Source organism: Sorex fumeus, unplaced genomic scaffold (assembly GCF_029834395.1).
Source record: "Sorex fumeus unplaced genomic scaffold, SorFum_2.1 ptg000018l, whole genome shotgun sequence".
NCBI lineage: Eukaryota > Metazoa > Chordata > Mammalia > Eulipotyphla > Soricidae > Sorex > Sorex fumeus.
Window position 1 is genome coordinate 10,880,725 of NW_026606075.1, and position 21,697 is coordinate 10,902,421.

General features: G+C 39.6%; 1 protein-coding gene and 1 pseudogene across 3 annotated transcripts; both read left to right on the forward strand.

Moving 5' to 3' along the window:
• The first annotated feature begins 4,640 nt into the window (after positions 1-4,640).
• ARRDC3 (arrestin domain containing 3) lies at positions 4,641-18,209 on the forward strand. Of its 3 annotated transcripts, XM_056112529.1 has the most exons (8): positions 4,642-4,972; positions 8,698-8,779; positions 10,517-10,664; positions 11,601-11,703; positions 11,843-12,099; positions 12,358-12,520; positions 12,773-12,927; positions 15,515-18,209. In XM_056112529.1, the coding sequence occupies exons 1-8, from the start codon at positions 4,693-4,695 to the stop codon at positions 15,569-15,571; spliced, it is 1,245 nt and encodes a 414-aa protein (XP_055968504.1). In that variant the 5' UTR covers positions 4,642-4,692; the 3' UTR covers positions 15,572-18,209. The 3 variants fall into 3 exon arrangements, with proteins under 3 accessions (XP_055968505.1, XP_055968504.1, XP_055968506.1); XM_056112530.1 differs by lacking the exon at positions 15,515-18,209 and having other exon boundaries at positions 4,641-4,972; positions 12,735-12,921; XM_056112531.1 differs by lacking the exon at positions 10,517-10,664 and having other exon boundaries at positions 4,919-4,972.
• Positions 18,210-20,402: 2,193 nt separating this feature from the next.
• On the forward strand, positions 20,403-20,549 carry LOC130021860 (uncharacterized; annotated as a pseudogene).
• The last annotated feature ends 1,148 nt before the right edge of the window (positions 20,550-21,697 follow it).

Sequence of the window (21,697 nt, forward strand, 5' to 3'; positions counted from 1 at the left end):
TTTTAGATTATAAATAAAATACTAAATGAAGTTCATATAAAACACATCATACTATTCCTTAACAAAGGAGAATCAAAACCAAATTTGGCATTAATATTTACCATTGATTTGCTCGAGCGGGCCTAGTGACATCTCCATTGTGAGACTTGTTGTTACTGTGTTTGGCATATTGAATACTCTCAGTAGCTTGCCAGGCTCATAAAATCTTACAATATATTTGAGTGTTTGGGATGTTGAATTGTACTTACTTTTTAGTAACACTTTTTTGGAGGGGAGGGGTGATATATACCTGGTAGTGCTTAGGGGTTATTCCTGGATCTGTGCTCAGGGATCATTCCTGGGAGGACTCGGGAGACCTTTGGCAACAATGAATGCAATAAACATATGTCATGTAATGATCAATATAAGAAGCAAAGTTTACTTACTTTGCTAATCATATTGCAAATCTTACTGGCAGACTCCACAGTAGGTCAAATCTGACACATTTTGAAGATGTTTAAGGCTTAGGTCAGAGTTAACAAAATCTTAAAATATAAAACAGATTTAAAAACCAAAGAGAGGTCAGGGAGATATAGTGGATAGGGCGCTTGCCTTGTATGTGGTCAATCCAGATTTGATTCCTGGCACCCCATATGGTCCCCAAGCCCTGCTAGGAGTGATCTATGTGCACAGAGCCAGTAGTAAGCCCTGAGCACAACCAGGTGTGGCCCCCAAACCAAAATATATATACATAAAACCCAAAATGAAAGTCTCCTATTGCCTGTCATATCTTAGTTAATAAACATTAAGCATTAATTTCATATTTTTCTTTAAGAAACATATTGACCATCGGTATAGTTTCCGTATAAGCACACACCCTAACTTCCCCTTGAGATGACTTGCTTTGTGATACTGAGATTTTGATATTCATAGGGAAAAGAAAAGACTTGACACAATGCTTATAAGTCATTATTGATAGCAACTACCATGTTAATTTTGGGGAGTTCTTGAGGTTCAGTTTAGATCTTAAGAGAGGAAGGTGGAACACAGGAAATCAATACCACCAAAAAATCTTATTCAAGACCGGAAGAAGCTATAAAAAAAAAAACCCACGGAGGTCTTTATTCTGTCTTGTTGGAATATCTGTCAGTGTGGCAACCAAATCTAGCAAAGGGGTTAGAAGGAGGGAAAGGAAGAAACACAGCAGTGGGATGTTGTTCTGGGCAGAGAAAGCAGCACATAACTGCACATTGGCAACGGCAAGACAAGCTAACAAAGGGGACAGAAGATGTACTTGACAGGAGCATAGAAAGTTAGCAGATGAGTAGGAGGAGATGGCATATGAGCCGTAGGCAGGGATGCAGTAGGAAAAGTCCTTGGTTTGAATACTTTGAATTTAATGCAAAATGCAATGAAGAGCTCTGTGAAGCAAGTTCGGAAACCCGAGTCAACAATTACGGAACAGCTTTTCAAACTAATGGGTACATATTTAGACAGGAATATTCAAAATGCAGGCATACTAGTAATAGATAAGAATATTCACAACAATGCAGTCTAACTTTTCTTTTGTTCGAAATAAAAACGTAAACAGGAATTTCGAAGTGCCAGTTGTTCATTTGGGTTGTTTCTGGTTTTCACATTTTTGAATAGGAAGAAAACAGAAAGAGGCAAAGTAACTCAACTTACCGGAGCAATAGCACAGCGGTAGGGCGTTTGCCTTGCACGCAGCCAACATGGCCGAGCTGAGTTCGATTCCTCCGCCCCTCTCGGAGAGCCCGGCAAGCTACCGAGAGTATTCGATATGCCAGACACAGTAACAACAAAGTCTCCAATGGAGACGTTACTGGGCCCGCTCGAGCAAATCGACGAACAACGGGAGGGAACTCAAGTTTAGGCTTGAAGAAATAGCAGCATCCAAAGAGAAGAAAGGCGATAATTAAGGCAAATGCCTAACATTCCTATGCTCTTTGTTTTTTCTAGTTAAAAACGAAAAATAGGAGATATGAATTCCCTGGCAACTTGTTAGTAATGTGTTTAGTTAGAAGGATGCAGTAAAACTAAGGATCACTGTATCACTGTCATCCCGTTTGTTCCTCGATTGACTCGAGCAGGGGCCATGCCAGTAACGTCTCTATTCATCCCAGTCCTGAGATTTTTAGCAGCCTCTCCTTACTGGTCTTTCCCAACGATTGGAGGCTCTTTCAGGGTCAGGGAAATGAGACCTGTTATTGTTACTGGTTTTGGCACATCGAATACGTCACACGGGGAGCTTGCCAGGCTCTGCCCATGCGGGTGGGATACTCTCCGTAGCTTGCCAGGCTCTCCAAAAGGCATTTATAAAACTAAGGATAAGTTCAAAAAACAATAAAAATCATGATTTATAATATCCAAAAGGCTTCAAACCAAAGGGAGAATACAACGTGACAGGAATGAAACAGGTAATGTCTGAAAACAATTGTCCTAATTACAACAGTAAATCCCTAGGGATTTTTTATACAATTAACAGACGATCTATATTTTTCATAAGTTATATTGTAATTGAAGGAATTTTTTCTAACTTCTGACTAGCTCTTGATAATTCAAAAGTGGCTCAGTAGCAGACTGTCCAACTTGCATGTGGGAGAGTCCTGGTTTCAATCCTTGGCACCATAAAATATTTTTGAGTCCGATAATGAAGGTTTCTATGCGTGTTGCACCTCTTAACCTGCTCCTTGCCCAATATCATCTGAATACCTCATAAACATCATTTGACCTTAATACCGAATAAGTTCACCACTCTCACCACAAGATGGCGAGAAAACCCCAGCAGTATCTCTTATCAAGATTCCCAAGCCCTTGAACAACTAGAAAGTTTCCACCAGGTGTCAACCTAGAGAAGAAAGACAATTTTTTTTTTTCTTATTCTGGACCACTGAAGTAAGTTTTTGGACTAACCATTTAAACTCTATCAAAGATAAATAGCTTGTCGATTAATTGTCCAAATTGTTTACATATTTATACTCTCTATATAACTGTTAAGCGCCAAGATACAGCTAAGTCAACTAAGTAAAACTTAAGTTTTTTCCCCCACCCCCAAGCAAAACCAATGAGTTCATTGTGTTTCATACATAGGTTCGACCCATCTAAACCAACTATACAAAGTAATCTATTTTATACATGGACAGTCAACAATCTTCTAAACTATACTTGGGTAGTTGTATAGTTCTAGATTCTTATACTTTGTTTCCTTTCTGTATTTCTGTAAACTACTTTTAGGAGAATTATAAGTAGTTCAAATGATTTTTTTTTAATTTCTTTTAAAAACCCCTGCCTAAGTCTATGCTGTTTTGTGGATGGAATTCCAGCGCGATTTTACAAAAGCACTGCATCCTGCCATTTCAAGAGAGACCTCTCTAGAAGACACAGTAAGAGAAATGACTACGGTGAGCAGTATCAGGCTCAAGTGGAGAAACTGAAATTAATGCATAACAAAATTAAAGTCCTGCTAGACACAGAAGCATCCTTTCTTTATGCGATTCACCAATTTCTAAGAGGTTTCTGGATCCTGTTGTAAACACTTGACACCGAAAACACTAATGTCATACTGCCTTTTTCACAGGTGGCGCTTTTTTTTAGAACAAATTCTATTTTTATTCCTCTGCACACACGCTCTCAAAAACCTAGCTGTAGGTGGTGTTGTTCAAAAGGACTTTTTCTTCTTCCTTCGAGGAAGTGGTCAAGCCTCCCCCACCCCACTGCGGTGCGATCAGGCAGGCGCTTGACTGTTCTCCGTGGCTAATGAAGAAACGGGAGAAAGGGGTCGAGGACAAGGCCAAACCTAATGATTAGGTCTCAGCCTTCTCCTCTTTGCTCCTTCCCATCTTCGCTTTTGCGGCTCCGCGGGCCTAAGCCAACAGTGCCCCCTTCAACCTGCCTGCCAGGCACGGGCTGTAAAAGCCACAAAAAAGCACAAGCCCCCAGCCCAGAGTGCGCTGGCGTGTGAGCCTGGGTCCTCGGGTGCAGGTCATTCCGTTTCCCTGGGACATTCGTGAGCTAGGACGCCGGCCCAACCGGCCCCTCCCCTCCCCCCAGCTCCCGGCACACATCACTCCACCCTGCGGTGCCCGGCACGCACGCAGCGGCCGGCCCTCGCCACCCACCGGCCTCCCCGGGCTCGGCCCACGGCTCCCGGGCCCGAGCCCGCACCCCCGCGCCCGCCCCGCCGTTGTCTATTAGGAGGTGTTCGGTAGGGGCCTCCGGAGGGCACGTCGAGGGTTTACGGTAGGCGGCCTACCAATCGGAGCCCGCAATGCAGAGGAGTCAGGTTCGGCCTCCCGGCAGCCCCGGAGCCTCCTTCCCGACGCTCCACACCTACCGTCCCCGCGAGCGGACGGGCGGCCGGGCGCCGCGGCGTGCGCATGCGCGCTGGGGTTGTTTTTCACAAAGCGGCTCTTAAAGTGAGCTGGCAGGCTCCAGCCGCCCGTCTTTGTACGAGACCACTGGAACGAGCCGGAGCGCGGAGCAGCTGCGGCGGCTGCCCTGACTTTTTAAGAAATCTCAATGAACTATTTGTAGAGAATCACTGATCCCGCCTGCACGCTTCTTTTTTTTTTTTTGCACGGCCACGACATCGATCGGTGTTAGCTGGAGATCACATTTTCCTATGCGATCTTGACTTTTTTTTTTGTGTGTGTGTGTGTCTTACATTATATTTTTATAGATTTTGTTATAAACATGGTGCTGGGAAAGGTGAAGAGTTTGACAATAAGCTTTGACTGTCTTCATGACAGCAATGTCCCCGTGTATTCCAGTGGGGATACAGTCTCAGGAAGGGTGAATTTAGAAGTTACTGGGGAAATCAGAGTGAAATCTCTTAAAATTCATGCAAGAGGACATGCGAAAGTACGCTGGACCGAATCTAGAAACGCCGGCTCCAATACTGCCTATACACAGAATTACACTGAAGAAGTAGAATATTTCAACCATAAAGACATCTTAATTGGACATGAAAGAGGTAAGTTTTGTATTATTCAGAAAATACTTATCCTATTTTGGGCAAGCACTCCTTTTTTTTTTCTGAATTAATGTAATTCTCTTCCTAACATAATACAGTTTGAAAGATTAGCAAAGTTGAAAGATTGGGCTTCTCCTTGACATTCATCGTGGACTAAATCGTAATGCATGCAGGCATCTGCAAAGTGACTGCAAACTGCACTTATTCAACCTCTACTGTACCCAGCCTGGTCTGTGCCATACGCGCTTGCAGTCCATTTGCACCTTACAAATTCTGCTTCGTTTGATTCAGTTAATTTATTAGGATTTTTCTGATCGGTTGCTAAACGCGGGGGTCCTTTATGAGATGTTTTACCCCCGTGTGCCTGGCAGCCTCAAATCTTAAAAGTAAGCTTTGAAGGAATGGAATAGCGTTTTTAAGTGGGTTAGAAAGTGTTATTTCATTTTTAATTTTGACCCATAAAAGACTTTAAAGAATTGATCATTGTTCTTTGATAGAGGCTTTCTCTGGCTTATTTTGACATATGGTATCAACACCCCACGTGTTTTTTTCCCCTATTTTTTTTTCCACCTTCGTTCCTTTAGAAATTTGCATCGAGCATTCTCTATTTAAAAGGACAGTATCTTCCATTATGCTACGTTTCAGGTCTCTTTTAGAAGCTACGCAGGGTCAGTAATTTTCTTTTCCGAGCATCCTGCCTAACTTTGGGACGTGCATTCAATGAAACCCGAGCCAGTCAAATGGAATTGAAAAGTATTTGGCACACTGGATTCGATGATTTGTTCAGAAAGGGAAGATACAGGCTTGTCAAAGGGAGAAGGGGCCCTGAGATTCCCAATCTATTGTTTAAATGGTTACATTGTGGAAATATAGGAGACTCTAAGCTTGTTTTTCTAAGTTTCCACCCTTTGTTAGAAGCGGTTCAATCCTGTTTCGGACCAGTTCTGGGGGGTGGTGAGGAGGGGCGCTCGCTGTGCTCTCCGCAGATTGGTTACACGCGTCAGGTGGTGGCGATGACTTAATTCCTAGCCCAAGAAGAATATAATGTTAAAACTGGTTATGTAATTTTTGTGTTTCTTTTTTAATGCAGTCTTTAGTTGAGGTGATGACGATTTTTAAAAAGAGTAGAGCACGCGCTGATCTTTTTTTCCTATCAAAATTATACATCCCCGGGGAACTGCCAACTAAGGCAAGTGTAGCAATGAAAGATGCTTGGAGTTACATCATTCATACATTATGTTTGGACTACTAAGGTTAAATCAGTGCTTGAGTTGGGTTTCATTACTTACATATCGCAATTTGCATTCCTCAATGAGTTCTAAAATAATCTCTCCCGGCAGTACTGATTTTAAAAAAAAAAAAATTTTTTTTTAAAGATGCAGACGCCTAGTGTGACAGCCTGGGTATTTGCTGAAAAGCAGGCACGCGACTTTAAACCTTGCTGACCGCTGCAGATTTTTAGAAAGCGGGTGATGGGGGGGAAACAAAGGTTTTTTTTTTTTTTTTTTTTTTTTAAAAGCGAGTCGCAGCTTGCGGTTGGGTTGAGAGCGGGGACGGATAGTGGGCACACTTGGCGAATTCGTTCCGGGAGCTCGGCGCCCCGCACGAGATGCCACTTCACCCCTGCAAAAGCGCGGACCTACGCCTGGAAGAGTTTCAATGACTTAAAAACTGGGACCTCTCAAACTAGCCTGGTGGCCGAGGCCCCGCCCCGGGCGGCCGGCGATAGGCGGAGCCGGGTTTGTTAGCCTGTTGCTAAGGCGATGCCGGGCCCTGATTGGGTGGGGCGCGGGCGGGTGGGCGGGGCGGGCGCCGGCCGGGCGCGGCTTGGAACCGGCGTGCGCCGGTAAAGGTCCCTCTAGCGCGGCGCCCCCTCCCCCCGGGCGTCGGGGGGAAGGGAGGTGGGGGGCCTGCGTGTGCCTGGGGTGCCGCGTTCCTCAGCCACCCCGCCGCCCCGGCTTTGCCTCTGCGATTGCACCCGGGAGCGGCGGCCACTTGGGGCTTGGGGCGGCGCGTCGGGGCGAGGCTCCAGCCGCCTTTACAGGTGCCCGCGGTGCTGGGCGCCACTGGAGCTCCCGCTGCGAAGCAAACTTGGCCAGCGCCCCTGCTAGGCGTCGGGGGGCGTCGAAGCTTTCCGGGTCTCCCCCCCCCATCCCCACCCCCAGCCCGCGGGGAAGGTGTCGGGGTGGCCCGAGCCAGCTGGAACCGGTCGCCGGCTGGGCTGGGGCGTGCAGAGCGGAAGCGCGGCGGCGCAGGCCCCGCCCCTCCCCTCCCCAGCAGGCTAGGCTGCGCGGGCGCGAGCGCGAGCGCCGCGCCGCCTCTGCTGGATGTATAGCGGGGCGCGCGGGCGGCGGCGGCGGCGGCGGCGGCGCGCGTCCGGGCCGGCTGGGATCTGCTCGCGCCGGTTTAGGCCGGTCCGCTCCTGCTCCGGTCTGGTTCTTGATTGACAGCCCGGCACTTGTTTACCACGGCGCGGACGCCGCCGCCGCTGGCCGCTGGGAGCCTGCTGAGCTGGCACCAGATCGGGAGCGGGGCTAGGCAAACTTTGGGCGCCTCCGGCCGCCTCGGGGTGCTGGGACCCGCCTCGGAGATGCACATGCACCGGCCGGGGGGCGAGAGGAAGAGGGCTGAGGTCGAAGGGAGCTCCCACGGGTGCGGGTGGGGGGGTACATCGAGGAAACGCACAAAGGCGCCCCTGCCTCGCCTCCTCTTCTGCATCCATCGCGGGGTGGGGTGCACGGTCAGGACCGAGGTGGGTGGGAAGCTGAGTGGTCAGACCAGTTCCTCCCCTGCTTCGTGGAAAGGGGGAAAAAAGGTGGCTCCGCCGAGGACACGACTGAAGTAAGACAATTATATAATTAGAGGAACTAGTCAGGGTGCTAACACGTTCCGAGTGCCCCTCTGGAGACCTTTCCGGCTTCCTTCCCGAGTTCCTTATGGAAACAGTTAAAAAAAGCTGTTTTGTCACCCAAAGAAATAAGCTCCTGACCATGCCTTTTTGATTCTGCCCTTTGGCAGCAGCCGAATGGGGACGTCATTTTTGTTTTCAAAACTGCAGGGTTGGACAAATGCATCTACCTTAGATCTGTGAATCCCCTTCCAGACCTAAGCTATGTAACATATGAATGTTACATATGTAACATATGAGTGTTACATATGTAGCATATGAATGTTACATATGTAGCATATGAATGTTACATACGTGCACACGCTTTAACTCTGGCTAAAATGCACTCTGAGGATTGTCACAGGTTTGATAACAGGATTTATTTTCAGCAGTGAAAGTCGTATTAAAATTCCTCGGTTTTTTTAACTCGGTCAATTTGCATATTTTTTTCCTAAGGGTTTTATAACCACGACGTGCAACGCCCGCCGTCAGAACTGACTGTTGAAAGGTTTATGTGATTGTCTTCATAGAAACTTAAGCAGAAGCAAAATAAAAATCTTAGGATGGGACTTAATCTCTTAAAATCGCAAACCTTTTGTTGAAGTATATATGGCACCTAGGATTGGTTTTATTCCATCACAGTTTTCGATTTTCAAGTGTCCACGGGGTAATAATACGTGTTAAATTATCCCCATTTTAAAGATCAGACAACTGAGGGCAGAAATTTATGCAGTGTTAAGTGATGAAGTAGAAATTGCAGCCGTATTGTGGATATCTTTAAAGTTGTGCAGCCATGATGAGTGTGCAAAAGGTTTCATTGCGTTTTTCTATCTTTTAGATGACGATAATTCCGAAGAAGGCTTCAACACTGTCCATTCAGGAAGGCATGAATATGCATTCAGTTTTGAGCTTCCACAGACGTAAGTTTGATGAGTAATAGACATTTCATAAACATACATGCTTTCTAAACTTAAATAGCCTCAGTTTAAATAGTTTTCTTTGTTTAAAAAAAAAAACCCTTTTCATTAATGAAACTTGCTGGCAGAAAGCAATATACTTAAAAAGGAAGCTATTTTTTTAATCTGGTGTGGCAAAATCTTAAAAATAAAAATTCTCAGTGCCTGTGAAGATTTATTGTAAGGTATTTAAAACCTGAATGGCTTAACCTGAACTGGAAAATGCTAATCAGATCAAAGTAAGAAAACACTTGTTTCCATCATTTTAGCATCACTAGAAAAGGTAGATCCTATCAAATAATCTCATTTGGTGGATGACAAGAATTTAGTGTTCTATCTTTTCTAATAATTCTGACCACAGCAGTAAGAGAAGGTAAAAATATCTAAGAGTAGTCTCTGGTATGTGAATTAAGTACTTTCAGTACATAGATTGCTGGCACACATACCTGAATTTTAGAAGGGAAGAAAGAAACATCAGATTTTGTAACGTGTTAGAGGTATGGGCTTGGATTGTAGTTTCAGAGAAAGAAGGCTGTAAGAGATTGTTAGGAAAAGTGAACCCCCTACAAGTTTGTTTTAGTATATCTTCTAACAGATACTAAAACATAAAAAGTAGTACTTTCCGTAATTCATTGTTCTAGATAATGAGCTTAGATTACATAAGAATCAAGTGCTAGAATATACAAAATTCCTTATTCTAGTACTGATGTGCATAGATTTCATTAAATATTTTTTTTCAGAATATTCTATGTGTCATATTATTTGAATATAATTTTGAACATGATGCTTTACTTTCTGAAAGAAAGCATTTAACTAAATATTAGGATGATACTGGTTCAGTTTGCATTGCTTATTCCCAATAGGATTTTTGAAAGGGAACTAAACTCACTCAAATAAAGTTTCCCACAAGTACTAGACTCTAAGTGAGTGAAAAATGCTTCTGAGTCTCATGGTAGAGTTCAGTGCAAAGTATGTTTGTTTTCTTAAGTATATTGAGAAAAGCCCAAAAGCATGGTCACAAAAGAGAGGAAACTAGGGCCAGAGCGATAGTTTGGCAGGCAATGCATTTGTCTTGAATGATGCAGTCCAGGGTTCAATCCCCCGCATACCATATTGTCAGCTGAGCCCTCCATGAGGGATCCCTGAGTACCACCAGGTGTAGCCCAGAAACAGAGAAAACAAGAAAGTGTAAGTGGAGTTGTTTAGAGTTTGGGTGGACTTAGTGAAATGTGAATTTTTTTAAATCAAATGGTTTTAGACCCTAATTAGTTGCTATAAAAAGAGATGATGCCTAGCTAATGAAAAGTGAAGCACTGTAGCGCATTTGGTCTGAATGTTAAACTAGTGTTTAAATAGAAATAGTTGAGCCATGAGTTCTTCACATTTAGAAGAATTTTTCATTTACAGACTTTCATAATTTTGCCACCAGCATTAAATGGTAGCCTCTTAATTTAAAGGAATTACATTCTTCTGGCTTTTTAAAACACAAATTTTTAAAAATACGTAACTACTATATTTGGAAATGAAAGGTTTTTCCCCCAATGACTTATCCCTTTGGAAATTTTTTAAGAGACATTTGATACCTCATTAAATTTTTTTCAAACAGAACAGTACATTAATACTATTCTGCTGTCCTAATGTATAATTTAATTACTGGAAAGAGGTATAAGATTAATATATTGACCTTTATATTCTGCACAGACCACTTGCTACCTCATTCGAAGGCCGACATGGCAGTGTGCGCTATTGGGTGAAAGCCGAATTGCACAGGCCTTGGCTTCTACCAGTAAAATTAAAGAAGGAATTTACAGTCTTTGAGCATATAGATATCAACACTCCTTCATTACTGGTAAGAACTGATTGAATTCTTTATATTCCTTGTTTTTGGCATATAAATACTAAAGAATAATCACCTAAACTATCCAATCTTTATCATTTTAAAGTAAAATTTCTTTTAAATTCAATAATTTTAATATGTATGCCAAGCATATACAAATTAATGAAGAATATGCTCATTATCTAATATCACAATAAATTTAAGTAATTTTTAGTCAACCAGTATATGATACGAGAGCTCTGTGAGAAGATAACTGCAAAATTGGATCTCTGTTCCCTGGATAATTTTAATGAAAGAACAGTAATACCAATTATTATTAGAGCAATATATACTTGAAAATCTAAAATTAGTCCTGTATTATTCCAAAACAGGGATAGTTGTCAAACGATGGGGAGATTATCACATTAATGAAAAAACTGTTTCATTATAAAGAAAGATTTTTAGTTGCTTTTTTTTAACAAGATTCGAATTTGACAAACTTCATTTTGGTTTCAGTAAATGATATGTCCTTAAGCAAAGGATTAGCCTTTAAAATAAGTTTCCCTTTTTACATATTCTCAAAAACATTTATATTTGGAATTATAACTCAGTCACTTTCTAAGCTGCCTTTTTGAAAGGCAGTTTTAATAGAATGTGGAAAGGGTTTTTTTTGTTTGTTTGTTTTGGTCTATTGGTATTTAATTATTCTGTATCTAAATTGTGTGAGCTGAAACTAAGTTTGTGGAATATTATGTCAAGCTTCGTATCTTCCTTTAATTGAATGAAAATTTATATGGAGATTAAAGTGGTATGATGGCGTAGCCATAAGGTAGTAAAAGAAAATAATCATCTTATAGTATAAAGGGAAAAAATGATGTTTTTAATTTTAATTATAAAAACTTAGGATTGCATTTTTAAACATTGTTATACCAAATTCTATATTGATCTTTCTCTGTATATTTTTTGCAGTCACCTCAAGCAGGCACGAAAGAAAAGACTCTCTGTTGCTGGTTCTGTACCTCAGGCCCAATATCCTTAAGTGCCAAAATCGAAAGGAAGGGCTACACCCCAGGTATGTTGGAGGTATATTCCTATAAAAGCTGTCTTTTTCTCTTGTAGAGATAGTTATGCTTTCTGCTCAGTGAAAACAATTCATATTCACGAAGAACAAAATTGTCCTTTAAATAGTTCGTTAATTTTTCTCCCTGTAGGTGAATCAATTCAGATATTTGCTGAGATTGAGAATTGCTCTTCCCGAATGGTGGTGCCAAAGGCAGCCATTTACCAAACACAGGCCTTCTATGCCAAAGGGAAAATGAAGGAAGTCAAACAGCTTGTGGCTAATTTGCGTGGGGAATCCTTATCATCTGGAAAGACAGAGACATGGAATGGCAAGTTGCTGAAAATCCCACCCGTTTCTCCCTCTATCCTCGACTGTAGTATAATACGTGTGGAATATTCACTAATGGTATGTATAGATTTAAGGGTTTTGCCTTTTTAGTCTTAAGTTATAAATATGTCATTTTATACTTCATGTGCACACACACAGATGTTTATATGTATATATGCACACACATGTATAAGCCTTTATGGTCTATAATTCCTAGGTTTTACAAATGTACTGTTTAGCATACATATAAAGGAAAAACATATATTTTTTATGTGTATGTATGTATGTAAAATGGAGCTTGTCATGCTAAACACAGTATCTCCTTTCAATGTTTAGGTATATGTGGATATTCCTGGAGCTATGGATTTGTTTCTTAATTTGCCACTTGTCATTGGTACCATTCCTCTGCATCCATTTGGAAGCCGAACCTCAAGTGTAAGCAGTCAGTGTAGCATGAATATGAACTGGCTTGGTTTATCCCTGCCTGAAAGACCTGAAGGTAATTTGATAATACATAGCTTAATACCTTTAGCAATTTTATTTGCTTCTGATAACGTATTGAAGATTTGTGTATACCTGACGAGAGTAGATGTTCCCTAGTGTTAGATTAAAATTGTAAATCTCCCTAGTTTTTGTTCACAAAACAGTTATTTTAATTTACTTTGGCATTCCTTTTTAATACCGACTATTCTGTGTATCTTGACATGCATAAGAACATGCTGTTCGAATTGCGTGTATCTTTTTCCTTCAGCACCACCCAGCTATGCAGAAGTGGTGACAGAAGAACAAAGGCGGAACAATCTTGCACCAGTGAGTGCCTGTGATGACTTTGAGAGAGCGCTTCAAGGACCACTGTTCGCATATATCCAGGAGTTTCGGTTCTTGCCTCCACCACTTTATTCAGAGGTAAGCATCAACTTACCAGATAGAAAATGAGCTGACTCTGTTTAGAACACTATCAGGCTTCTAAAAATACAATTAGGATTTAATTATCATGATAATAGGAAAAATTAGAACAAATGAAAAGATTGGTGTAGGATAGTGTAGGGCCGATCGCTTATAAGTTATGGCAATAATGAGCTATACTTGTGTTTACAAGGTTCCTGTTGAAGGATTAAGAGGCATTCTAATTCATAAGAACTGGATTTTGTAAGCATTGACTAAATAGCAACAGATTATCTTGTTATACCTGGGAGAATTTAATTCTTGTATTGTGAACATTTTTAGTTGCGAGGGAAATAACGTGAAGAGTATCCTAATTCCTTCACGATAGATTTCCGTTTTTCTTTATCTCATATTGATGGCAACTAAGCACTTAGGAAATTGTTTTGTGTTTAAATTTGTGAAGGTGTCACATATTTTAAAAGTATAAAATAAAAGTATAAATCGAACCAGTAAAAAAAATAATAATAATAATGGTCCTTACTTGGAGAAACAGACTGGTGAGGAAAACAAACTGAGAAGCAAAATATTGCATAACAATATGATAGGAGGACAGTACATTTGAGGAGCATTTTATTGGCCATTTGGTCCCGAGCACCACCAGGAGTGATTCCTGAGTGCAGAGCCTTTGGGAATCAGGAGGTGCTTCCTGAGCCGGTGATCATAAGCTGAACATTGAAGATTGAGGAATTAGAGGGATATCCATTCTTAAGAATAGATATTTATGTAATATGTTTTTTGAGGGACTTTATTGATCTTGATTCTAATATCATTGATTTTCAAAACTACTAGTATTTGCCTTTTTTGTTACTGTAGTTTAAGTAGCCGTTTCACAATGAAATGTTACTCCCAAGTAAGAGTACAGCATGTAGGGCACTGACCTTGCATGGGGGCGACTAATCTGGGTCCAACCCAGGTTCAGCGCCAGGCACCCCATAGAGTCCTCTGAGTACAAGTGGGTGTGCCCCAAATGAGGGGATATTGTTTCATTCATCCACAAGTTTCTTTAAAAAAAAAAAAGAAAGTTCATTAATACCTTGAGTGAAAGACTCAGGTTCTCCTTGGGTGTGCTTAATACTGAGATCCACTTTATTCATTGATTACAGGATAATCAGAATCTCCTAGGAATTCCAAGACATACATTTAATTCCCCCTATTATGAAAAAGCTATTTGATTCTAAAAGTATTCTTTCACATATAGTGAAATACATCTGCCTTTTCTCTCTTAACATCATTTCTGATATTCTTTGAGACTTCTGGCTCTGGGAGAAGGGGAATTTGGGGCCAGACTCAGCGGTGCTCAGGAGTTACTCCTTACTCTGCACTCAGAATCACTCCTGGTATTGCTCGGGACCATATGGGATGCCAGGGGTCAAGCCCAGATTGGCCATGTACAAGACACTTCCCTTATCCTCTGTACTATCTCTCTGGCCTCTTTTAAAATTATTTTAAATCGAAGTATAAGTATATATACTCTTAAGTAGTTCATCAAAATTCTATCTCCTTCCAAAGTAAACTAAATTAAGAAAACACTGTAAATGTTTTCAAAGTTCAGGGTGTGATTCAATTAGCATCAAGCCACATGAGGGTCAAGTGGAAAATAGGTTATATGTTACAGCTGTTTTTAAAGAATTTGAAGCTTTAAATTTTTTCCCTTCAAAGTTGTGTCTTAGGTTAAAGCTTCTAATGCACTTTGAAATTTCCCACATTAGAAAACAAGTACATAGGGGCTGGAGTGATAGCACAGCAGGTAGTGTGTTTGCCTAGCACGAGCCAACCCGGGTTCAATTCCCAGCATTCCATATGGTCCCCTGAGCACCGCCAGGAGTAATTCCTGAGTACAGAACCAAGAGTAACCCCTGTGCATCGCTGAGTGTGACCCAAAGAGCAAAAAGAAAAAAGAAAAAACCAAATACTTGGATCTTGTCCAAAAGTTTTTTTTTTCCTGTGGGTTGTTTTTTTTTTGTTTTGTTTTGTTTTTAGTGAAAGAAAAATTTTGCTCCCAACAATTTGTTGGCACTGAAAAACAACTGAAATGTATTCATTTTTAAGTTACATGTACATATGAAATCGCTCCAAAGATAGGAACTTGGGATTTTGGGGCACTTGGAGTTCACCATTGTTATTTTTTGATAAATGCTGTATGCCAGGATCCTCTCAAGGTTTTTATTTACATCCATGAGTTTCCTCATAATAAATACTGTGAACATTGTTTACACAACTGCATTCTTCCCAAAACTTAGAGTTGACTTTTTTTTTTTTGCATAAGGATGAGAGAAATATATTCAGCAAAATGACATCATTGTTAATAAAATGTTCTCCATCACATTTTGTAGTACAGCTTATTGTGTATATTAAGCTGAGAAAAACTGCACTCTGACCAAATTACCTCTTAGCTTTGCTGAACGACTACTGGGCATAGCCTTACAAGGTATTTTTAATCCAGTAATAGAATCAGGCATTTTTTATGGATAACAGATTCTTGAATCTTTTGTTCCATTCCTACTAAACCTTATCAGAAAGTTTGTAATTGTTTCGCTTTTCTTTCTAGATTGATCCAAATCCTGATCAAGCAGCAGATGATAGACCATCCTGCCCCTCTCGTTGAAGGTGTACTTGGTTGATTCAAGTTGATATGGGTTCCTAACTATCTCATCCCGGCTGAGGACAGAGATGTATCTTGGAGACACGTTTTCAGAGGAAGTGGAATCGCTTTTGCCCAGAAAAAGGGGCGAATACATGAAACAACCAGTGATCAAGCTTTAGAAGCCTACAGCAACATTCTGGGACTGCTCCAACATGCTTGAAGATCTAAGCTTTTCTCTTTTAAAACTGGCACATACTAAGAGCAGTTTTCTTAGCCTATGGTCATACGTGTCAAGACACCACGTTGTAAAGAGGGATGATTTCCTTCTTTTGATTTGAAAATTTGCACATGCTCAATGCTTAACATTGTGCGGTTCGATGTCACTACAGCTTTTTTTTCCATTTATGCCAGACTCTTGATACTCTTTTAAAACTTGTCTGTGGTCAGCACAACAAGAACAAAAGAAAGCTTTGAAAAAACTTTTAACATGGAAAAGGCGCACTGACTTTTTTTTTTTTTAAATTTAACATAGCCTGGACGTTACCTGCGTATGCACATGCTCAGAATTGTCCTACTAGGCTGACCATGTATCACCTCTTCAGCTTGGATCCTATTGTGGATTTATTTACAAACATCAAATGCCTTCAAGCCAATCCTTCTTGCTGTATGTTTTGTAGCCTACTGTAGTAGATATGCAACAGATATGTGGGAAGAGAGATAAGAGGAGGAAGCTAATAAGATGACTGTCAAGATTGTATACCTTCTTGGTTTCTTTTGAGAATTTGTTGCCTTTCTACTCTTACAGCAAAGCAGCATTTTGTTACTGACTGCCTAAAATCACTTAATCTCAGGTGAACGCATCACTTGCCAAACTGTTGGAATGCTATTTGTGTTTTGTTGCACTGTTATTTTTTGTTTGGTTGGTTGGCTGGCTTTTCGGAGAGGGAAATTTGGAAAAGGGACATACACAAAAGTGATAACCCACCCGCATTCCCTTTTTATCATTACATATAAGAAGAAACTAGCAGAGCTAAGAATTGAGTCAAGAAAGGCAGGATGGCAGGCACCAGCAAGGAGTTGGGCTGTTGCTCGTAAAAACTATTATTTTTACGATGATTTTATAAGTGTGGAAGTTTTCCAGTCACTGGAAAGGAGGCAAAAGTGCATTTATTTTTATACAGAGTTACTTAATTACCTCCGAAACACATATGTTGGAAATCATTTTTGCTAGTGCAAAGTATTTTAATGAACAGCAACATATAGGTAGGTTCAGATTATGATTAGAGAAGTCAGTATATACTTTGGCTGTCCTATTCAAGCTCCTGCAGTATGAAAACGCAAGTTTGTTCTAAGTGTTTTACTTCACAGTTACAAATAACTAGACTGTGTGCTGGAATAATAACTTTTATATTTTTGTGGGACTTTTTAACAAAAGTATTTTTTCCATTATCACTAGACATGAGAAATCACTCATGTTAAGTATATGTAGATAAGAAGAAATATCAGTAAATTTTAATTTCTAGCAAGAAGATAATTTACTGTTGGCTCATGACAAGTATACCAGCATTCATAATAAAACTTAAACACTGCATTTTCCAAGGTACCATTCTGTACTGATAAACATTTTAGAAGGATCTCAGCTCTGATGTTTTTAATGAAAATCAGCATCTCTGATGTTGCAACATATGTGTGATTTGGGTGTTAACATTTATCCTGCCATTTAACCCCACAATAATAACGTGGCTGAAAATAATAGTAACTCTGGCTTGGTGCTTGACCTGGTTAAATACTGTCTTAAAGCTTCATACAAAACAAATAGGCTTTTCCATAAGTGGCCTTTAAGAAAACATGGAAGACAATTCATGTTTGAAAAATGCTGACAGGGTGAGGAAAGCCCAGTGTAAAAATGAATCACGTTTTAAGTGATTCAGTTAAAGGGTTTGGGCTCCCGTAGCAAACTAATACTAGATAATAAGGAAATGGGGGTGAAATATTTTTTTATTATTGAATCATTTTGTGAATGTCCCCCTCAAAAGAAGCTAATGGAATATTTGGCATAAAGGGCATTTGGTGGTTTTATTTTTGTTGGGGGGGAGGGATTGTCAGAAAATCCCTTTTCTTTTTTTCTCTTCTGTCTGACTAGGGAACAATTGTTATGCATAGCATTGGAATACTTACCACATATACTCTTGTAAATGACACATGAAGCAAGAATGACCAATATTCTCATAATTGGCACGTGGTCACATTATAAAGTGATAAACATTTTAATATATAAAACTTTATCAAATAAAGTTTTTTTTCCAGTTAAGTATTTCTTTACTACTACGAGGCATTACTTTATTTTTTCTAAATATTGGTCAATTCCTGATATAACATGTGAGAGTCACAATTGTATTCCAGTATTCGAGATAGATTCCTGATTTTTCAATTAGGAAAAGGTAAAATCCAAAATGTTAGCAAAACAAAGTGCAATATTAAATGTTTGCTTTATGGATTATATTCTATGGCTGTTTGTAATTTTTTTCCTTTTTTTATTTGGTGCTGAATATGTCCTTGTAGGCTCTGTTTTAAGAAAACATGTGGGAAATGATTTAATTTTTCCTATTGCTCTTCCTTGTGGAAAATAAAAGTGTTTTTGTTTTTCCTTTTTGTAAAATTGTTTGAAGATTTATTTGAATCTTAATTGAGTAACTCACCATACATTCAGGCACTGTTTACACTTGAAGTCTATTCTAAACCTTTCTAGATAAAAAATCAATTATAGACCACCATAAAAAAAAAAAGTACTACCAAAGGATTAAAGAAATTTTAAAATACTAATGATAGTTTCAATTCTAAATTACAGATATTTTTGGTAAAATCTATTGGATACATAAATTTGTCTTATTTATGAACTGAGCTTGGCTAACATGAAGCTTTATTTTCAGGTACTTTTTCTCTTGTGAAATGTCAGTTTCTGGTTTTGCAAGAATACATAAATTTAGGTGGCTGGTTGTGCAAAGAATAATGCATATAAATGAGGCCTTGCATGCAGTGGACCTTCTCTTTGATCCCTGGAACACATATGGTTCCCTAAGCATCAACAGGAATGGCCTCTGAGCACAGAGCCAGGAGCAAACCTTGAGCACAGTGGAGTATGGCCCAAAACCAAAAGTGATTTAGGAACTGGAGAGAATATTGGGTACCTTTGTATCCTGTATGGTCCCCCAAGCACTGCCAGGAGAAGTACAGAGCCAGGAGTGACTCCTGACCATCACAAAAATGACCCCCCCCCCCAAAAAAAAAAGTCACACTTTATTGAATGGCTACTAAGTGCATTTTATGGACACTACTATTGTAACTGAGACTCCGACTATTTGGCAAGTAAACACTTAATTAGTAATTACTAGAATGAACTATACTAAGCAGAATTGAATATAGGCAACCAAATAATACACATTTTTGTCCATCTTACCCCTATCATTCTTTAATATTAGTTTCTTTTTCATTTTTGATGAACCAGGATAGATGACCCCAGCTTTCATAGCTCACAGAAAATGTCTTTTTAAGGTTCCCAAATTCTTGTCAGGGGAGATTGTGACTGGCCATTGTTTCATGTTTCCCAAATGGGTTTCCCAAAGGAAAGTATTTGGTTTCCTAAAGGGAAGATAGTATATTCTTTGAATGTCCAATGCTGTCCAAATGATCAGCAATGGTATCTTGCAGCTTATTAGAAAAGCAAAAAAAAAAAATATCCAAGAATATTGACCCAAAATCGGTTTATTTGATTGCCAGGTCATTTCTAAGCGAAGTGTGAGAAGCTCTTGAACATACCAACAAAAGATTACTGAGTAGGTCACTTTGTTTTCTTGAACCCAAAGCTGTAACTTGGCTAAAGATTTGGGGCACTTCATAAATGTAGTTATGCCATTTTTAATCTACAGCTCTTTTTTTTTTCTCTTTCGTGAAACACCATGAGGTACAGTTGTAGTCTTACAAACTTTTGTGCTTGGGTTTCAGTTATACAATGACTGAGTACCCATCCCTCCACCAGAGCCCATTCTCCACCACCAATGATCCCAGCAGCCCTCCCACCTCCCCACCCCGGCCTGCCTCTGTAACAGGGCATTCTCTTTTGCTCTCTCTTTCCTTTAGGATGTTGTGGTTTGCAATAGAGGTATTGGGTAGCCATTGTTCTATTGTCTACTTTCAGCATGCATCTCCCATCCCAAGCAAATCCTCCAAACATCCTTTACTTGGTGTTCCGTTCTCTATCTGACCTCTGATACTTTTGAAATAGAACTTTGTATCCACTGGGATGATGACAGTTATACCTTTGGAATTCCCATATCAACAATATTTCTCAAACATAATAAATTTATTTTTCTTGTTTTCAAAAGCAATAGAGGGAGATGTATTTTTCTCTTCACCAGAAAAAAAGTACCGATATAAGTGTTTTGGTTTTTGAGGAACGTAGTCAGCAATGTTTTAAGAAAAAATAATTTTAATTAGGTAAATTACTCAGATATGGCAAACATGAATATGAAAAAAGTCACTTTAAATCACAAAACTAGTAGTTTAAAAGTCAAAAATCACGTACCTAACTGGAAACAGAGCCGTCAACACTGTCTTTGACTACTGAGCACCATAAGGGAAAAAAGACCTTTCTCAAACCAGCTTCACAGATAATAACTTAGACACATGATGTCAAGAAATATTATACTAGGCCAAAATGCAATAAAAATGTGGTTTAGAAAAAATTCTAGCATCTACTATTAAAATCTAGCCAGGCCAGTGGTAGACAGCATGCATTTGCCAAATTCAATCCAGTCACTGGAAAAGAAAAAAAAAGACTATAACCAATGTGATTAAGAGAACAAATGCTTATGACTTTTATATTAAAGAACTTCTGATAAGAGCTAGACATGATTCACTATTATAAGACCATGCATGTGTCCCCAGACCTTGTTTTTTATCCACCTAGGTCTGTCTGGTCTTAGAAATGATGGTGATTAAATTTTAAAAACAAAACAAAGCTAGATGCAAATTTTTGCTGCTTCTGAATTTAAGACTTACATAAGCTCTTAGGTCAATTTTTCATTCAAACAAAATTGTTATTACTTAGCCCCTGGCACTAGTTGGTCTCTGAGAATAATAATAAAGTTGAATAATGAGTTAGAATATCACTTTAAATTTAAAATTCTGTTTACTGACATGTAACATCTTACCACTACTTGAATATACTGTCCTAAGTTTTGACCTTATCAAAATTTTGCCAAAATATACGACAGTGGTGATACAACTAAAGAAATTTGTATGGGGGCTGGAGAGATAGTACAGCGGGTAGGGCACTTAACTTGCAAGTGGCCAACCTGGTTCAATCCCCAGCATCCATATATGTTCTCCTGAGCCCCCAAGGAGTGATTCCTGAGTTGCAAAACCAGGAAATAACTCCTGAACACTGCCAGGTATGTATCCCCTCCCCCCGCCAACAACCCCCACCCACCCAATAAAAGAAACTTTGGAATACTATAATATACTATTATTACTTTAGATAATTTTTTTTGCTGAAGAAAAAAAAACATGTAATCTTTATTGAATATTGGAATTTTATTTATTAGATTTTTTTCTCAAATTAACAGCTGAAATAAGAGAAATACAAATGTCTAGAAAAGGGGCCAGTTTTTTTATTTGCTTTTCTTTTTCTTTTTTTTTTTTTTAAATCTATATTACCACCTTCTAGTGCAAGGCACATTTTATAATCTTGCAGATTTGAATATCAAAAAGTGGTACTTAAAATGTTAAGGATAATAGTAAAATAACAAAGACACACAACATTCATCAATGTCCAGTTGGCAACCTATAAATGCACACCCAGAGCCCACAACAGAAATCACCCACATTCTTTTCCAAGTTCATTAATTCCAAAATTGGAAAAGCAGAGGAGAAAATGTTCCTATCCTTTAGTATTCTTCCTCCCATCCAAAAGCCAATTTTAGGACAGACTTGAGGCCATATAGCCATAAAATATATGCTGTACAGAGAAACCATGGGCCAATGCCTTAGGCTAGTGAGCTTTTATGAGTGCTTTGAGCAGACAGATTTTAAAAAGTCCAATAAATTCTCTCATTACTTTGACTTCTGTAATAGCCTCAGATGACTGCC